We start from the raw sequence: 15,000 nt of genomic DNA on the forward strand, positions 1-15,000 counted from the left end.
TTCAAATCCATCTTGCTGGAAAAACGAATCCAGCTTGCTGTACCATGCTCGCGGAGCCTGCTTCAAGCCATATAAAGCTTTCTTCAACCTGTAGACCTTATCCTCCATGCCTTCAACAACGAATCCTTCCGGCTGCACGACATAGACTTCCTCCTCCAAGTCTCCGTTCAGAAACGCAGACTTGACATCAAGTTGATAGATAGGCCACTTAAGATGTGCAGCCAAAGCCAAGAACATTCTCACGGTTTCAAAGCGAGCAACCGGAGAGAACGTTTCCTCATAGTCGATGCCCTGCTTCTGCGCATAGCCCTTGACAACCAAACGAGCCTTGTGTTTCTGCACACTCCCATCTGCATTATACTTCGTCTTGAACACCCACTTCAAGCCAATTGCACTCTTATTTTCCGGCAAGTCTTCCAGCATCCAAGTTCCATTCTTTTCAATTGCTGCAATCTCCTCATTCATTGCATTCTGCCACTTCTCTTCTCCAGCAGCATCATGGAACCGATTTGGATCCGCAACCATAAGAGCAAAAGTACATCTCTCATAAAGTTCAGTTAGAGACCTATAGCCTCGTGGAGGGGGTGTTTCGAGAGATGAACAACTACTTAATGAAGGTGGTGTATTTAAGTTTGGAGGATTTATAGGGCTGGTATGAGGCGTATTTGGAGGAGTAATATTTGGTGAGTTTATGGGGCTGTTTTGTGGTGAATTCGGAGGGCTGCTGTGCGGCGAATTCACACCAGAATCTGCATCACTCGTGTCCAGCGGGAAGAGAGTATATGGATCATCTTGCTTGCTCTCCCAATCCCAGCCAGCATCTTCATGAAAAACAACGTCTCTGCTGATAATAACTTTTCCACTAGGAGGTTTATATAGCTTGTATGCTTTAGATTGAGAAGAGTACCCAATGAAGATACACTTTTCAGATTTCTCGTCAAGCTTTCGACGATGTTGAGAGCTCACCAAAGCATAAGCTACGCATCCAAAAACCTTTAGATGGCTCACCGTCGGCTTCGTACCTCCCCAAGCTTCATATGGTGTGCGATTTTGAACAGCTTTTGTAGGAGATAAATTCAGCAAGAATACGGCAGTAGCAACAGCTTCTGCCCACAAGGAGTTGGGGAGATGCTTCGCCTTCAACATGCTTCTCGCCATCTCTACAACGGTGCGATTTTTCCTCTCCGCCACACCATTCTGCTCCGGCGTATATGGTGCTGTCAACTCTCTGCGTATTCCATTAGTCTCGCAAAAATGATTAAATTCATTAGAGCAAAACTCACCACCCCTATCTGTACGAAGAACCTTGATGCTCTTCTCACTTTGTTTCTCCACCATAGCCTTGAAATTCTTGAAGTTCTCAAAGGCTTCGGATTTATTTTTCATAAAATAAACCCAACTCATGCGACTATAATCATCGGTAATTAGAAAGAAATACCGACTTCCACCAATCGACTCCGTATTTATAGGCCCGCACAAATCAGCATGAATGAGCTCAAGACAATTAGAAGCTCTCCACGATACACCACTAGGAAAGGATTTCCTCCTCTGTTTCCCATAGATACATCCTTCACATAAATCAAAATCATCAATTTTAGGCAGCCCATGAACCATACCTTTCTCACGAAGAAGCTTTAATCCATTGGTGTTGAGATGCCCATATCGTAAATGCCACAGCCTCGACGCCTCTTGCGTGCTAGAAACAAGAGCGTATTTCTCCACATTTGATATTCGCAGCGGAAACATTCTATTCTCCATCATGCAAACCTTTGCAATGATTTGCCCAGATTTTTTTTCTTTGATGACACATAAACGATCATCAAACACCACCATATATCCAGTAGATATCAATTGCCCAACACTCAATAAATTATGTGCCAAGTGTGGAATAAAATAGACATCATAAATGAGTTTGGTGTTACCATGGCCATCCTTTACTGCAACAGTACCTTTCCCCTCAACTTGAATAGATTTGTCATCACCTAGCCTGACTTGAATCTTGCGAGATTCATCGAGCTCTTTGAACATCTCCTTGTTGGAACACATGTGATTCGAGCAACCACTATCCACGAACCACACATCATTCGGCACATCCACGGCGTCTGCAACCGCCATGAATAACTTGTTATCATTCGCCTCTTCTTGGACGCAATTTGCTTGTTTTTCCTTCGACCAACAATCTGCTTTCACGTGCCCATATTTGCCGCAATTATGACACTGAATTTGGCTCTTGTCGCCTTGCTGTCCACCAAAATATTGCTTTGCATCAGATCGACCGCCACGATCTCGACCTTGGCCACGCCCGCGACCTCGGAAACCTCCTCTGCCTCGTCCTCTTGCCGTAGAGAACTCCTTCCGATTGGAGAATTCACCTTTCACTTGAAAAGCTTTTTCATCAGACTTTTCAAACGATCGGTTAATCCTTGACTCATGAGCTTGAAGAGATCCCATCAGTTCTTCAAATGAAAAAACCGATAGGTCCTTTGATTCTTCAATTGCAGCTACAACATGATCAAACTTTGGAGTCAAGCTTCTGAGCACCTTCTCAACGATGGTCTGATCCGTGATCTTATCTCCACAAGATCGCATTTGACTGACTGTTGCCATTGCCCTCGACAAAAAATCAGCCACAGATTCTCCATTCTTCATGATCAGCGTTTCAAAGTCACGTCGAAGTGATTGCAATCTCACGACGATGACTTTTGAATCTCCCTTGAATTCTTTCTGCAAAGTTGACCAAGCTTGCTTCGAGGTGGTCGCCGTTGCAATTCTGGAGAAGACGCTGTCGTGCACCGCTTGCTGGATGATCGCCAACGCCTTCGAGTCTTTCTTCTTGTTCTCCCGCAATCTGTTCGCCTCGTCGGGATCTGCATATCCCTGCTCCACGAAGTCCCATAGATCTTGAGACCTCAGTAGAGTCTGCATCCGAATACTCCAGTATTCATAGCCTTCTCCTTTGAAGACTGGAATGAGTGGTTGTGTAGCACTCATCGAACTTCCGTTGCTGGCCATCGTAATTGAACCCAGCTCTAGATGCCACAAATGTTGGAAACAGAAGAGTAGAGTAAAGCAAGAAGAAGGAAATAAACGTAGCCTTTGTGTATTAGAAGAATGACTCAAAAGACTTATTTATTCCATTGAAATGAGGTGCTATTTATAGGCACTCTACACAATAAAAATGCAACTGCTAAACTGAATATAGCTAAGAAATAGGACCACTACGAAAACAGAAAATAGCTAAACATTAGGAATTTTGAAAACTAACAAAGACTAAGTCTAGATAAGTCTTGAGCTGTGAATTAATGAGTCAACGATCTTCATTCAACATATTTTTATTCTTTCATTCCAATTTTTTGTGCTATTTAATTAAATTTACTACGGTTGTTTTTGGATATTATTTGTGCATTACTCTTTTTTCTCTATAAATCGTCTTTTTTTTAGAAGTATTTACATTCTTCTGCGTGCTCCCAGACAATTTTAACTAAATAAAAGAGATATATTCAAAACTAGGGAGTGATCAATTGCTAACTCATCATTTAATTGCTAACTACAACTAATTTAAGGCCACATGATTTTAAACAATTTGCCACGTGTAATTTTCGTTTTTATTAATTAAATCGAAAAAAATTAAAATTCAAAACTAATATATGTACATGGTCACGAGGGAATTCTAGGTCTATAGATTCCTTACTCATTTTTTTTAAAACTCGTATATTCGCTATATTAAATCTAATTGATATTTTAATGACATACTAAAAAAATTACGCTATGTCAAATTGATATATTTTGTAGTCCTATGTCAACAATATTAAGTCTAATTAGGAGTCGATGCCAAATTTTAGTTAATTTTTACTCCCTCCGTCCCCTATTAGGAGTCACTCTTTGACCGGACACGGGTTTTAAGAAATGTAAAGAAAAGTTGGTTGAAAAAGTTAGTGGAATGTGGGACCCATTTTTTATATTGGTTTTATAATAAAATGTGAGTGAGTTGAGTTAGTGGAATGTGGGACCTACTTACTATTTATGGTAAAAATGAAGTGTGACTCTTAATTGGGGACGGACCGAAATGGAAAAGTGTGACTCTTAATGGGGGACAGAGGGAGTACTTACCAAAAAAATAATTTTAAATTAAAATATAATTACATTAATTACTAATTAATTCTACCTAAAATTTAGAGCTATAGTAGTCATTTAAGTCACTAAGTTTGATCAAATTTTGGTATGTCCCATGCATACTCATCTTCCTCCCTTGCTCTACTCTATATATATGTAAACCATTGAAACTGATCAAACCATTCGATTTTCTATCCTCTTCCAAAGATAGGAGAAGGGCATGAGGTGATTGAATTTGGCAATGGGGTGTCCAAGGAGGTGATTGAATTATGGAAACTGATCAAACCATTCCATTTTCTCAAGGGCTGCTTTGTTAGACTTATTAACTTCAGATTCACTTGTGAAATGCTGCTGCTTCATCCCTTCCTTCAAGGTTTGGATGATGATGCCGGAGTTGATGTTGATCAATCTGTCCCTTTCAATCCGATTGAATCCTTTGCTCCGGTTTATGATGATGAGGAGGACGAGGAGTTCACTACTGAATCATCATCATCATCTGCAAGAGGAATGGAGCCATGGATCTGAGACAGAGAGTAATGATGCCCAATTCCTATCTCAAGAATAGCTAGGAGGTTTTTTGAGTTAATTAGATTTGTAGGAGATTTGATCATAAACTTTATTTTCCTTAAAATTGTATATGTTCAATTTATAGTCCACATAATTTGATTCATATGCATTTACTTTAGAAAGGAGAGAACAAAAAAAACAATTTTGTTGGCTAATGTAAACAGAGATTTACCATTTATGTTATCATATTTTTCCTAGAAGCTCAATTAATGAGGTACTAATAGTTGAAACTGCAACCAACTAATAATCACTATAGAGACTCGGAGGGAGATGAAAATCGGTTGAAATGCATTTAACCGCATGATGGTAATACATGCAACGAAACTACAACTAATTTAACCCCATAAGATTTTAAAGATCTAATGGTCTATAAATTGCCACATGTAAATTCGTTTTTTTATTTTTTAATACTAAAAGCTCTAAACTGCCGAACTGGATTGTTGCAAGCTGATCGACGAGCTAGCCATCTATTCTTGTACTACGTACCTCGCAGCTCAACGTGAATGAAGCCATCTTCCTAGCTATTTATATATTTTAGTCTTTGTTTATTCCTTTGTAGGTTCACAAATTGTCTTTTTTTATAATGTATTTTATCTCTATGAATGATACTCATTACCTAGTGGCGATATGTTAATTTATGCAAGATCCCGCGTAATGAACAAGTATAAAATTTAGGTCAAATATATAAAAATTACGATACACTTTTATTTCAATTGTGTATGCCAGCTGAATGGATAAGGTGTTGCTCAAACGTTGTGCAAGGTCAATGCAGAACGAAAAAGAATTCAGAAAATCAACTCATTCTTACATGTCATAAGACTCTCTCATGAGAGATATTTCATATGTTTAAAGAAGAAGATAAAAAGAAGTAAAAAAGAAGACATGTAGTGCAACTTGAGAAGTAAGATTAATTTCGTGAAGAGTATGTTTGTTATAATATATAATTTCAATTTTATGAAATGGAATTTGGATTTTTAATAGTAATTGATTTTCAAATTTTCTATTTAATAAAATTATATAATTTTAAAAATATATTTTAATTTCAAATTCTTTTGTTTGGTAAGGAAAAAAATTAATACTCCCTCCGTCCCTAATAATTTGTCACTTATTTCCTTTTTGATCGTCCCTAAAAATTTGTCACCTTTCACTTTTACCATTTTTAGTAGTGAACCACATATTCCACTAACTCATTTCCACTCACATTTTATTTTAATACTAATATATAAAAGTAGGACTCACATGCCAGTAACTTTTTCAATCCACTTTTTATTACATTATTTAAAACTCGTGCCGAGTCAAATGGTGTCAAATTTTAAGGGAAGGAGAGAGTAAAAGATTGGCATTGACTTTTAATTAAATAAGTTTTTAATATATTTTGAGTTGCATGGGAAAGGTGTATGTGTTGTGTGTGCTGTGTTTTTTTTATGTGAGTGTGCAACACTGCGGCGTGTGTGTTGTGTCACATGTGTGTCTAAGCTAAATGTGTGTTTATGTATGTTTTCTTAGAGATAATATAAAATTTTTATAATTATTTTGAATTTAAAATATTTGAAATTTAATTACAAATTCAAATATTTTGCTGCACTAAATATTAAATTTGAAAATGAATGTTACAGTTTCAAATTAAATTCAACAATTCTATGGTATCAAATACACTTTAAAAATAAAACACTATGTCTAGTCCTTTTTTACTCTCTATAGCTCCCACCTAAAATAAAAATAAATAGAAATCACTATATTACCATATCAAGTAATTTGTGGAGATAGAAGACACTCACACACGCCCTAGAAGATGAAGAAAAAAAATGTTAAAGTAAATTTTTTAAAACACTAAAAACACTCATCGCGCACCGACCGACAGAATACTCTATGATTAGATTTCCAGCATAACTAATTGAATCTCTGTGTTGATAAATCTCATTAAAGTTCAATATTCCTAACGCTCTTTGATTAGATTTCCAGCCTAACTAATTGAATCTCTGTGTTGATAAATCTCATTAAAGTTGTAAGAGCACTCCCAATGGGGGTGGCGAAAATCCGGCGAAAAATCGCCGAACATCGCCGGATTATCGCCGGCCGTTGTGGTGAAATCGGCGATAATCCGGCGATAATCTTACCGATATTTCGCCAACCGGCGTTTTTTCGCCGGATTATCGCCGAGCGATCGCCGGCCACTGTGGGCGACGCTCGGCGATAATCCGGCGATATTTAATTTTTTTTTTTTTTTTTCCGGCCCAACGGCTATTTTTACATCCCACCCCTATAAATATTTCCTCCACTTCCTCCATTCATCACCCACAATCTTCATTCTCTCCATTTTCAATCTCTTCTCCCAATCTTATGGGCCTCGATCCCGACGCCCCTCCGGCCCCTCCGTCTTAGTTTTTTTTTTTAAATCTTTGTTTATTTGCGTTTTTTATTTGTAGTTTTTTTTTTCTCGTTGTATTATATTTTCCAATGATTAATACAACGATGAATTGTTCATTATTAGTCTATTTATTAAATACATTTGTAGGGAAAATTAAATAATATAAAAAATAATGATGTAAAAATGAAATGTTGAGTTAGTGGAGAAATAAGGGAGAAATAAGGGAGAAACCAATGTAGCAGTTGGCTAAAAACTGGGGATAAAATGTGATGCTGATGTGGCGCTGATGTGGCAGGAGTTAGGGAGAAATAAGGGAGAAATAAGGGAGTGCCATTGGGAGTGCTCTAATATTCCTAATGTTTTGAGTATTAATTGCAACACGTTTTGAGTATTAATTGCAACTTTAATGAGATTTATCAACTCGGAGATTCAATTAGCGATGCCGTAAATCTAATCTGAGAGTATCCTATCGGGGCCTCCACATACTTTGCAAGAATATTGTACGGCCAAACCTTCTTTGAGGAAGCTATAGGGTGTTGCTCCAATAGCTTTTTAATGAACGACTATATTGGTAAGATTAATACTAACTTTTTTTGGTTAATTATTATAGTTGCTTTCAATATAATTACGATTGTTAATACTCCTTCCGTCCCACAAAGATAGTCCCACTTTGATCCGGCACGGGTTTTAAGAAATATAATGAAAAGTGAGTTTAAAAAATTGGTGGGATGATGGTCTTACTTTTAAAGTATTAGTTTTATAATAAAATGTGAGTAGGAATGAGTTGGTGGAATATGGGGTCGACTACCAAAAATGGTAAAAGTGAAATGAGACAAACTTTATGGGACGGACGAAAATGGAAAAATTGGACAATCTTTGTGGGACGAAGGGAGTATATGATTAGCAGCCATGTCTGTTGGGCTTCTTTGCTTCTACCCTACAGAAATAGGGGGACTGGGCTTGTTTGCTTCCTACAGAAATAGGGGGACTGGTTTTGGAAACGGAGTCAACTTTGTTGTGGCCAGATCCACCGCAATTAGACATATGACTCATTCCACCGCAATTAGACATATGACTCATTTGAGAACGATTATGAAGACGCGTGAAGTTTTTTTCAGAAAATGAGCTCATATTTATAATATGTAGGTGAAAAGATATTCTAGAGAATAAAAAAACAAATATATCAACCGATATGATCCTATATTATACGAATTCAGTTACTTTAGATTCACAATATATTTTCTTGAGATTTGATCTCCTGAGCGTCATATATGAGCGATAGTTAAGCGACTGCTTACGTGGCAGAAGAGGTGGAATATGAATTTTCTATTATTTTAATTTATTATCCCTAATATTCTCTCAAGTCTCAGGTTGCAAAGCAGTTTCATCTCTATCAAATACACGCGGATCAAAAAATCTGTCGCAGATCTAATTCTTCTTATCTCTACAATTTCATTCAAATCTTATTTTCTCCAGATTATATTCCCCATCTACATTACACATAACCCAATAATTTCATCTTTGTGATAATTTTTTCTCTAAACCGAAATTTCACAGGATATCTTGATTTCTTGCTTCTCCCAAAATTTCAGAAATCACAAAATCGAAGGCGTGATATGTAAAACCACTTACACTCTCTTCCTTCTCAAATTTCAGAAAAAAATGACGAAAAACTTAAACAAATTTCTTATTTCCACTCACCCCTTTTTCGAATTTGGGCATCGGTGGTTTAATTTTTGTTGGGCTGATGCTAAAGTTTGAAATCAAAAGAAAATTTGGCGCAGGAACGTGAGGATGAAGTTTGGGGAGAAGTTTTGCGAGTATCTGGAGACGAAGATTCGTGGAGAATTGCCGCCACGATAAGGCATTAACGGAGGAAAATATTACACCGTGCAAAAACTCCATTGCGTAACTGAAAAAAAAAAGTTGTTCGCTAAATACTATTGAACAATAATCCGGGCAAGACAAAATTAGTGATGCAGCGAGCAGACCCCATATTTTGATCAGATTTCATATGGGGATAGTTCGTTGACCAATGTAGGCTTTTGGAAGAGACATCATGATCAGAGAAGATTATATAAAAATAATAAAATAAGTTATAATTCCAATTCAATAGCCACATAAGCAGTACCCTACGTCTCGACGTAACGGCGCTCAGGAGATCAAATCTCATGTTTCCTATATGTTTAGATATATGTTTTCTTGATCGATAAGTTATGATACTGTATTATAAATAGAATAAATTGTTATGATTATCATTCATGGGAATAAACTATTTTCTCTACCAATCTATTGTGTTCATCAAATCGTAGCTATCCAAATCTGCTCGACAGAAAAACCCCGCATGCGTAACTAGGACTGGTAAAATATACCGAAATACCGCCCTTACCATACTAAAAAAATATTGAAAATACCGAATTTCGTTATGCTGCATTTTTCAGTACGGTATGATACCTTACCGACAGATTTAGGTACGGTAAAGGTATGAATTTTGTATATACCGCGGTATATCGTATTATACCGCACTGTTAATAATTATATATATTTAATATATTTACTCCCTCCGTCCCCGATTAAGAGTCACACTTTTTCATTTCGGTCCGTCCCCAATTAAGAATCACACTTCATTTTTACCATAAATAGTAAGTAGGTCCCACATTCCACAAACTCAATTTACTCACATTTTATTATAAAAGCAATATAAAAAAATGGGTCCCACATTCCACTAACTTTTTCAACCAATTTTTCTTTACATTTCTTAAAACTCGTGTCCGGTCAAAGTGTGACTCTTAATCGAGGACGGAGGGATTATTATTTATAATATTATAATATTTATAATATTTATTATTTTCAATATTTTATATAATCAAACAAGTTTGACTTGCGGTATCCCGCAAATGTCAGTAAGGTAACTGTTTTCATATTTTGATATACCGAAAATGCGGTATACTGAAAAAATCGGTACGATACAGTATCGTATTTTCTCATACCATACTTTACGGTATAGTATGTTGTATGCCCATTTCGGTACGGTATACCGTACCAATCTAACCCTATACATAACCCTACCCCTTCGTCAGCCGAACCGCAAAATTCGCCACCAAGCTCCAATCCGCGCGACGAGAAATATCTCCCGCGCGTCCGCTTCCTGATCGTCGAGCCAAATTCGGGCCACCGATCGTCTATCACCACCGGCAACCATCAAGGGAAACTCCATTAACAACTAGTGCTTTCATCGTGATCACATCTTCCGATTGCAATCATGAATCATCATTTCGTCCAACTACGCTGACTATAACCATCACCAATTCAACCACAACCATACACAACCGCTACCTGGTCTGGATTTCCCTACTGAATAGCTTCGCCACACCGCTTACACAATACCCCACACAACGTTCACCCGCCGTTAGACCTTCTCGACCCCGCAATACGCCAACAATGGCCCATGGGGCATGCCTAGGGGGGACGAAAGCAGCCCAGCCAATGTGGTTATCGGTACTTCTCGCCCCAGGTATCATACAGAAGGAGAGCTTGTGCCTCGTGCTAACTGAAGACGGCCATCGCAACCCCGAGATCCCGCTCCTAAAATTCTCGCAATGGAGGGACTCTATCATTACAAAACTTGATCGATTGATAGATGCCATGGATAAATTTTAGATATGTTTGGACGACACAGATTGTCGGGTGAAAGTATTCTGTCCGCCGACGCGACCTGATCCACAACCACACTACAAGCTACAGGCACCCGCCGTGCAATCCCTCCGGGGATCCATACTGGGGCAACGTATACCCATCATTCTTTGAGCAGCCGTTGTCCATATTGAAGTAGGTGAGTGCATCGCGATTTCAGCCTGCCTACCAACCACTGCAACTAGACATGTTCATAGTTTAAAAAACTGGCAGTTCACGTTTAAAAAAAGTATAAACCTGGAACCAGTGGTTTTTTGCCGGTACTGTTAGAGGTAAAAACTCTTATTTTATTTTCGAAACAATGTTTTATTATTCGGAACCTAGCTAGTTGGAATTTGATTATTCCATGAATAAAAAATAAGTGTTTCTTGATGAGTCCACTCTTGAAATTAACAAGATATTAATTATTTAAGTCTATAGGCAATTATTAATTAATTAATGGATATTTATCTTTAGCGTGAGAAATAACTTTCTAAAAGTGAATCCAGATTACTTGTACTTTCGGATTTGGATGGGTAATTCAATATTATTACTGTAGTGGTTGATAATAATATTCCAATATGAGCTTGAATTAAATTTGGGGTTCAATTTAATTAGAAATGGGCCAATTGGGTGTGGCTTAATCCAAACCTCCATAGATATCTGCCAGAGCGAACTTAATAGATATAGGAGAATAAATGAGACACAAAATACTTTTTTATTTAGAATTTTCATTCCCCCTCTCTCTAGGAGGGGCCGGTTTTTCCCTCTCTACTTTGTGTGGGAGTTCTATCTTCTTTATTCAAGTCCTATATATTTTGATAAGATCAGCCCACCCTGGTATCGAAATATAGTTCAGGAACGAGTCAAAAGATTCGTGGTCTAGTATTGAAGATCATCATGTGGAGAAGTAGCGAGCAAACTTCGATTATTTGGAGAATCAAGAAGATATTAAATCATCTCCGTAAAAAAAGCATGTTTTAGGTTTCAATTAATCAAAAGCATATTTTAATTCAAGTTTTGAGCATTATGTATGTGATAATTACGCGAATAGGTTTTGTCTAAATAATTTTCTAAATAGATCTAATTTTCTGATTTATTTGTGCTTCCGCTGTCAACCTCATCCCATTAGGTTCCAGTTCAGATGTAACAACCCGAGTTTTTGTACGAGTTCTAATGCTAAGAATCATACGTAACGAAATATTATATATATAGTTTCTAGAAAATGACGTATGAAGAATTTTCATATATTAGTTGTTAAAAAAAATATTGGAATTTGTAAATAAAAAGTTTTCCATCGAATCATTTATTGTGATTCATAAGAAATTGAAGTTTGTAATGATCCTACATAAATGAAAATATAAATCCAAAGTGAGAATTTTAATGTCTGATAGAATATAAATTTTACAAGATAATTATATTATATGCTAATCTATAGTATAAGTAAATAAGAAGATCATGCATGTCTCGGACAGCTTGTTCGACAATGGCGTGCGTCGCTACACCTCCGAGCAATTTTAAGACTTCACGTTTATGTGCCTAAACTCAAAAATAAACATAACTAGAGGTGGGTTACTATAGATCAAGAGACATTACTTGGCCAAAAAAAAAAGAAGAAGAATAAAAATAAAAGAGGAGTGACACGGAAGTAATATATGCAAAGTGAATAGATGAAAAAGACAATACACCTCTGCCATCGTATGCCATCGTGACTCCTTCTTGTATTTGACACTTGTCAAATACATTGCCACATGTCAAAATTTGTGATGTTTGTTATAATTATTGGTGATATAAAACGCTTAATCCAACCAAAATTTGGGGCGTCTATACACACTAATAGAAAATTGCAGCTAGTTGGAAACCAAGTTATCAATCCAACAACTCTAACTCCTTACCTATATTATATTTAGTTTTAAAAACCAAGCATGCATGTAGAAAATTTATGAGAAATATAGAATCTGTCTCGATTAAGATCAACAAGATCTAGGAATTTAACAACATAGCTTTCACCCACATGATCTTCTAAAACAACAAAAAAATGCTTAAGTTCATCCAAAGACATGAAATAACCAAAATACATCTTATGAAAGTAATAAGTACATAGATGGAAAGCTTATATTTGAAGCTATGAGTTCCGGCGACAACTCCAGTGAGTATTGAGTATTGGGCGACGACCACGAAAATACCATTACCTTAGAATAGTTAGAAATTACCCAATCTGTCAAATTAGAAATTACTACATCTGTCCCTAAAAATTTGATACATATTACCATTTCGGTCCGTTCCTGAAAATTTGATACACTTCACTTTTACCATTTTTGGTAGTGGACCACATATTCCACCAACTCATTCCTACTCACATTTAATTATAAAATTAATACTTTAAAAGTAGGACCCACATCCCACCAATTTTTTCAACTCACTTTCCATTACATTTCTTAAAATCCGTGTCGGGTCAAAGTGTAGCAAATTTTGGGGGACGGAGGTAGTATTAGTCAAATTTTAATGTTCGATAAGTAAATCTAAATAATAAGAAATAGCGAGAGGAAGGAGCTTTACCTTGCCGGAGAAGCCGTCGAGCACATAGAAGGACGACGGTGTCGAGACCCGTCTCATGCAGCGATGAGCGATGATGACGTGCGAGAAAAAGAAGGCCGCCCAAGCTGACGGCCGAGCGCGGCATATGGTGACTCGTGCAGCGGCGGAGATTCCATTCAGACAGAGGCTGTGAGAGAGAGAAAGAGAGAAGGATCTAAACTCGCCAGAGACATCCTTGGAGGCGGCGCGAGGCTGGGCCGAGAAAGTCAGGAGGCGACGGTGGTCAACTGCTGTCACGCATCCGCAGCAACCACCGCACGCACTGTGTGACGACGTCGGGAACGGGAAGGGAGAGAAATCTCTTGTTCCGTAAAACATCGAGAGAACGCTGAGGGAGAGAGAGTGACGGCAATGAGCTCAACCGCCGCATGCAAGCGGCTTTGCGAGCGAGAGGCGTGGTAGTGGCGGTAGTCGTCGCAAGAGAGAGAGGGAGGTAGGGAGAGAGAAGGGGAAAGAGGTTGATAGAATGAAGTGATCGAAGGTGAATGATCGCTGGAGAAGAGGTGTCGCCGGAGGCTGACGGCGAGAGGTTTAGAGAGAGGGAATACCGTCTCTCTCCAAAACGAGGGTTCGAGATGAAGAAAGTGAGGAGGGAGAAGAAGGGTCTTAGGCCTAGCTCTTTCTTTTGGGCCTCCGGATCGGACTAGGGATTTGTTTCTTTGAACTGAAATTAACACTAAGAGTCCAACTCATAATTATTTGGACTGGGGATGAAAGGAAATTATTGGAGCCTAATGTGAAATTAACACTAGTGATTCTTTTTATGCTAGGAGACACAAAATAATCCTTTGAGCTAGTTTCGAATTAAATTTAATTTTCAGATTGATAAGCTAGTGTGCAATTTAAATTATGAAAATAAAATGTGAAATATTTTCAAAATGATTAAAGAGAACCCCGGCAAGAATAAACAAATTGATTGATGAGTTAATTCTCTCAATAATCAAATTCTTCGATTTAATTAAATAAGACTTAGAGAAGACTGATCAGGAAAAGAATGCATATCATCAAGTTAGTATCTTTCTTAAAACTAAATTTAGCTTGCTATTTTATTTTTTTGAAAAAGAGAGACCTGCGAGGAAAGTCATGTTGAGAACTGGAGAATGATTTCTAAAATTCTTAGAAAGCAATAGATGTGAACTTTTCTATCCTACATACTAATGTGGATGAAAATATGAAAATGTGAATCTATGTTTGTTGTTAATGTAAATGATGTTGTCTTGCCATAAATGATTTGTTTTATGCCTATCTGTTTGGTTGGAACGTAAGAATCGAATTCGGGTTCAAGTGAGGGTGGTGTCCCTACTCGGATTAGTGTACACAAGTGGCCGTGGAGGTGGCCACCTTCTACGGGTCACAAATAAAGTTATGGAGGCCGTGGGAGGTGGCCACCTCTCCGGCTGGAGAAAGATGTAGGTGACCGTGGGAGAGCACCATCTCCACGGCACTTGGTGTTCAGATATGGCAAAAGTACAGAAAGAACTCAGTCGAACTTTAGCTCACAAATAATTTAGTAAGCTTGGGCCTTTGAAGAGAAAACTCTCGAGTGTTACTGTGATGGCATGACAATATTTTCATTTTATGTATGTATATTTCGGCAATGTGTTCACTGAGTATTTTTATACTCAGCCCTGCATATATTTCTAAATGTGCAGGTTGAGCAGTGACGGTGGAGAATGCTGAAC

The 15,000-nt window shown here is 37.6% G+C and overlaps 1 protein-coding gene across 1 annotated transcript; it reads right to left on the reverse strand.

The window, feature by feature from the left end:
• Nucleotides 1-12,101: 12,101 nt before the first annotated feature.
• On the reverse strand, nucleotides 12,102-13,865 carry LOC125203471. The gene is made up of 2 exons (XM_048101818.1): nucleotides 13,280-13,865; nucleotides 12,102-12,259 (listed from the first exon to the last, which is right to left on the reverse strand). Exons 1-2 carry the CDS (start codon nucleotides 13,634-13,636, stop codon nucleotides 12,125-12,127), a joined length of 492 nt encoding a protein of 163 aa, XP_047957775.1. The 5' UTR covers nucleotides 13,637-13,865; the 3' UTR covers nucleotides 12,102-12,124.
• Between the last annotated feature and the right edge of the window lie 1,135 nt (nucleotides 13,866-15,000).

Source organism: Salvia hispanica, chromosome 2, assembly GCF_023119035.1.
Source record: "Salvia hispanica cultivar TCC Black 2014 chromosome 2, UniMelb_Shisp_WGS_1.0, whole genome shotgun sequence".
Lineage (NCBI taxonomy): Eukaryota > Viridiplantae > Streptophyta > Magnoliopsida > Lamiales > Lamiaceae > Salvia > Salvia hispanica.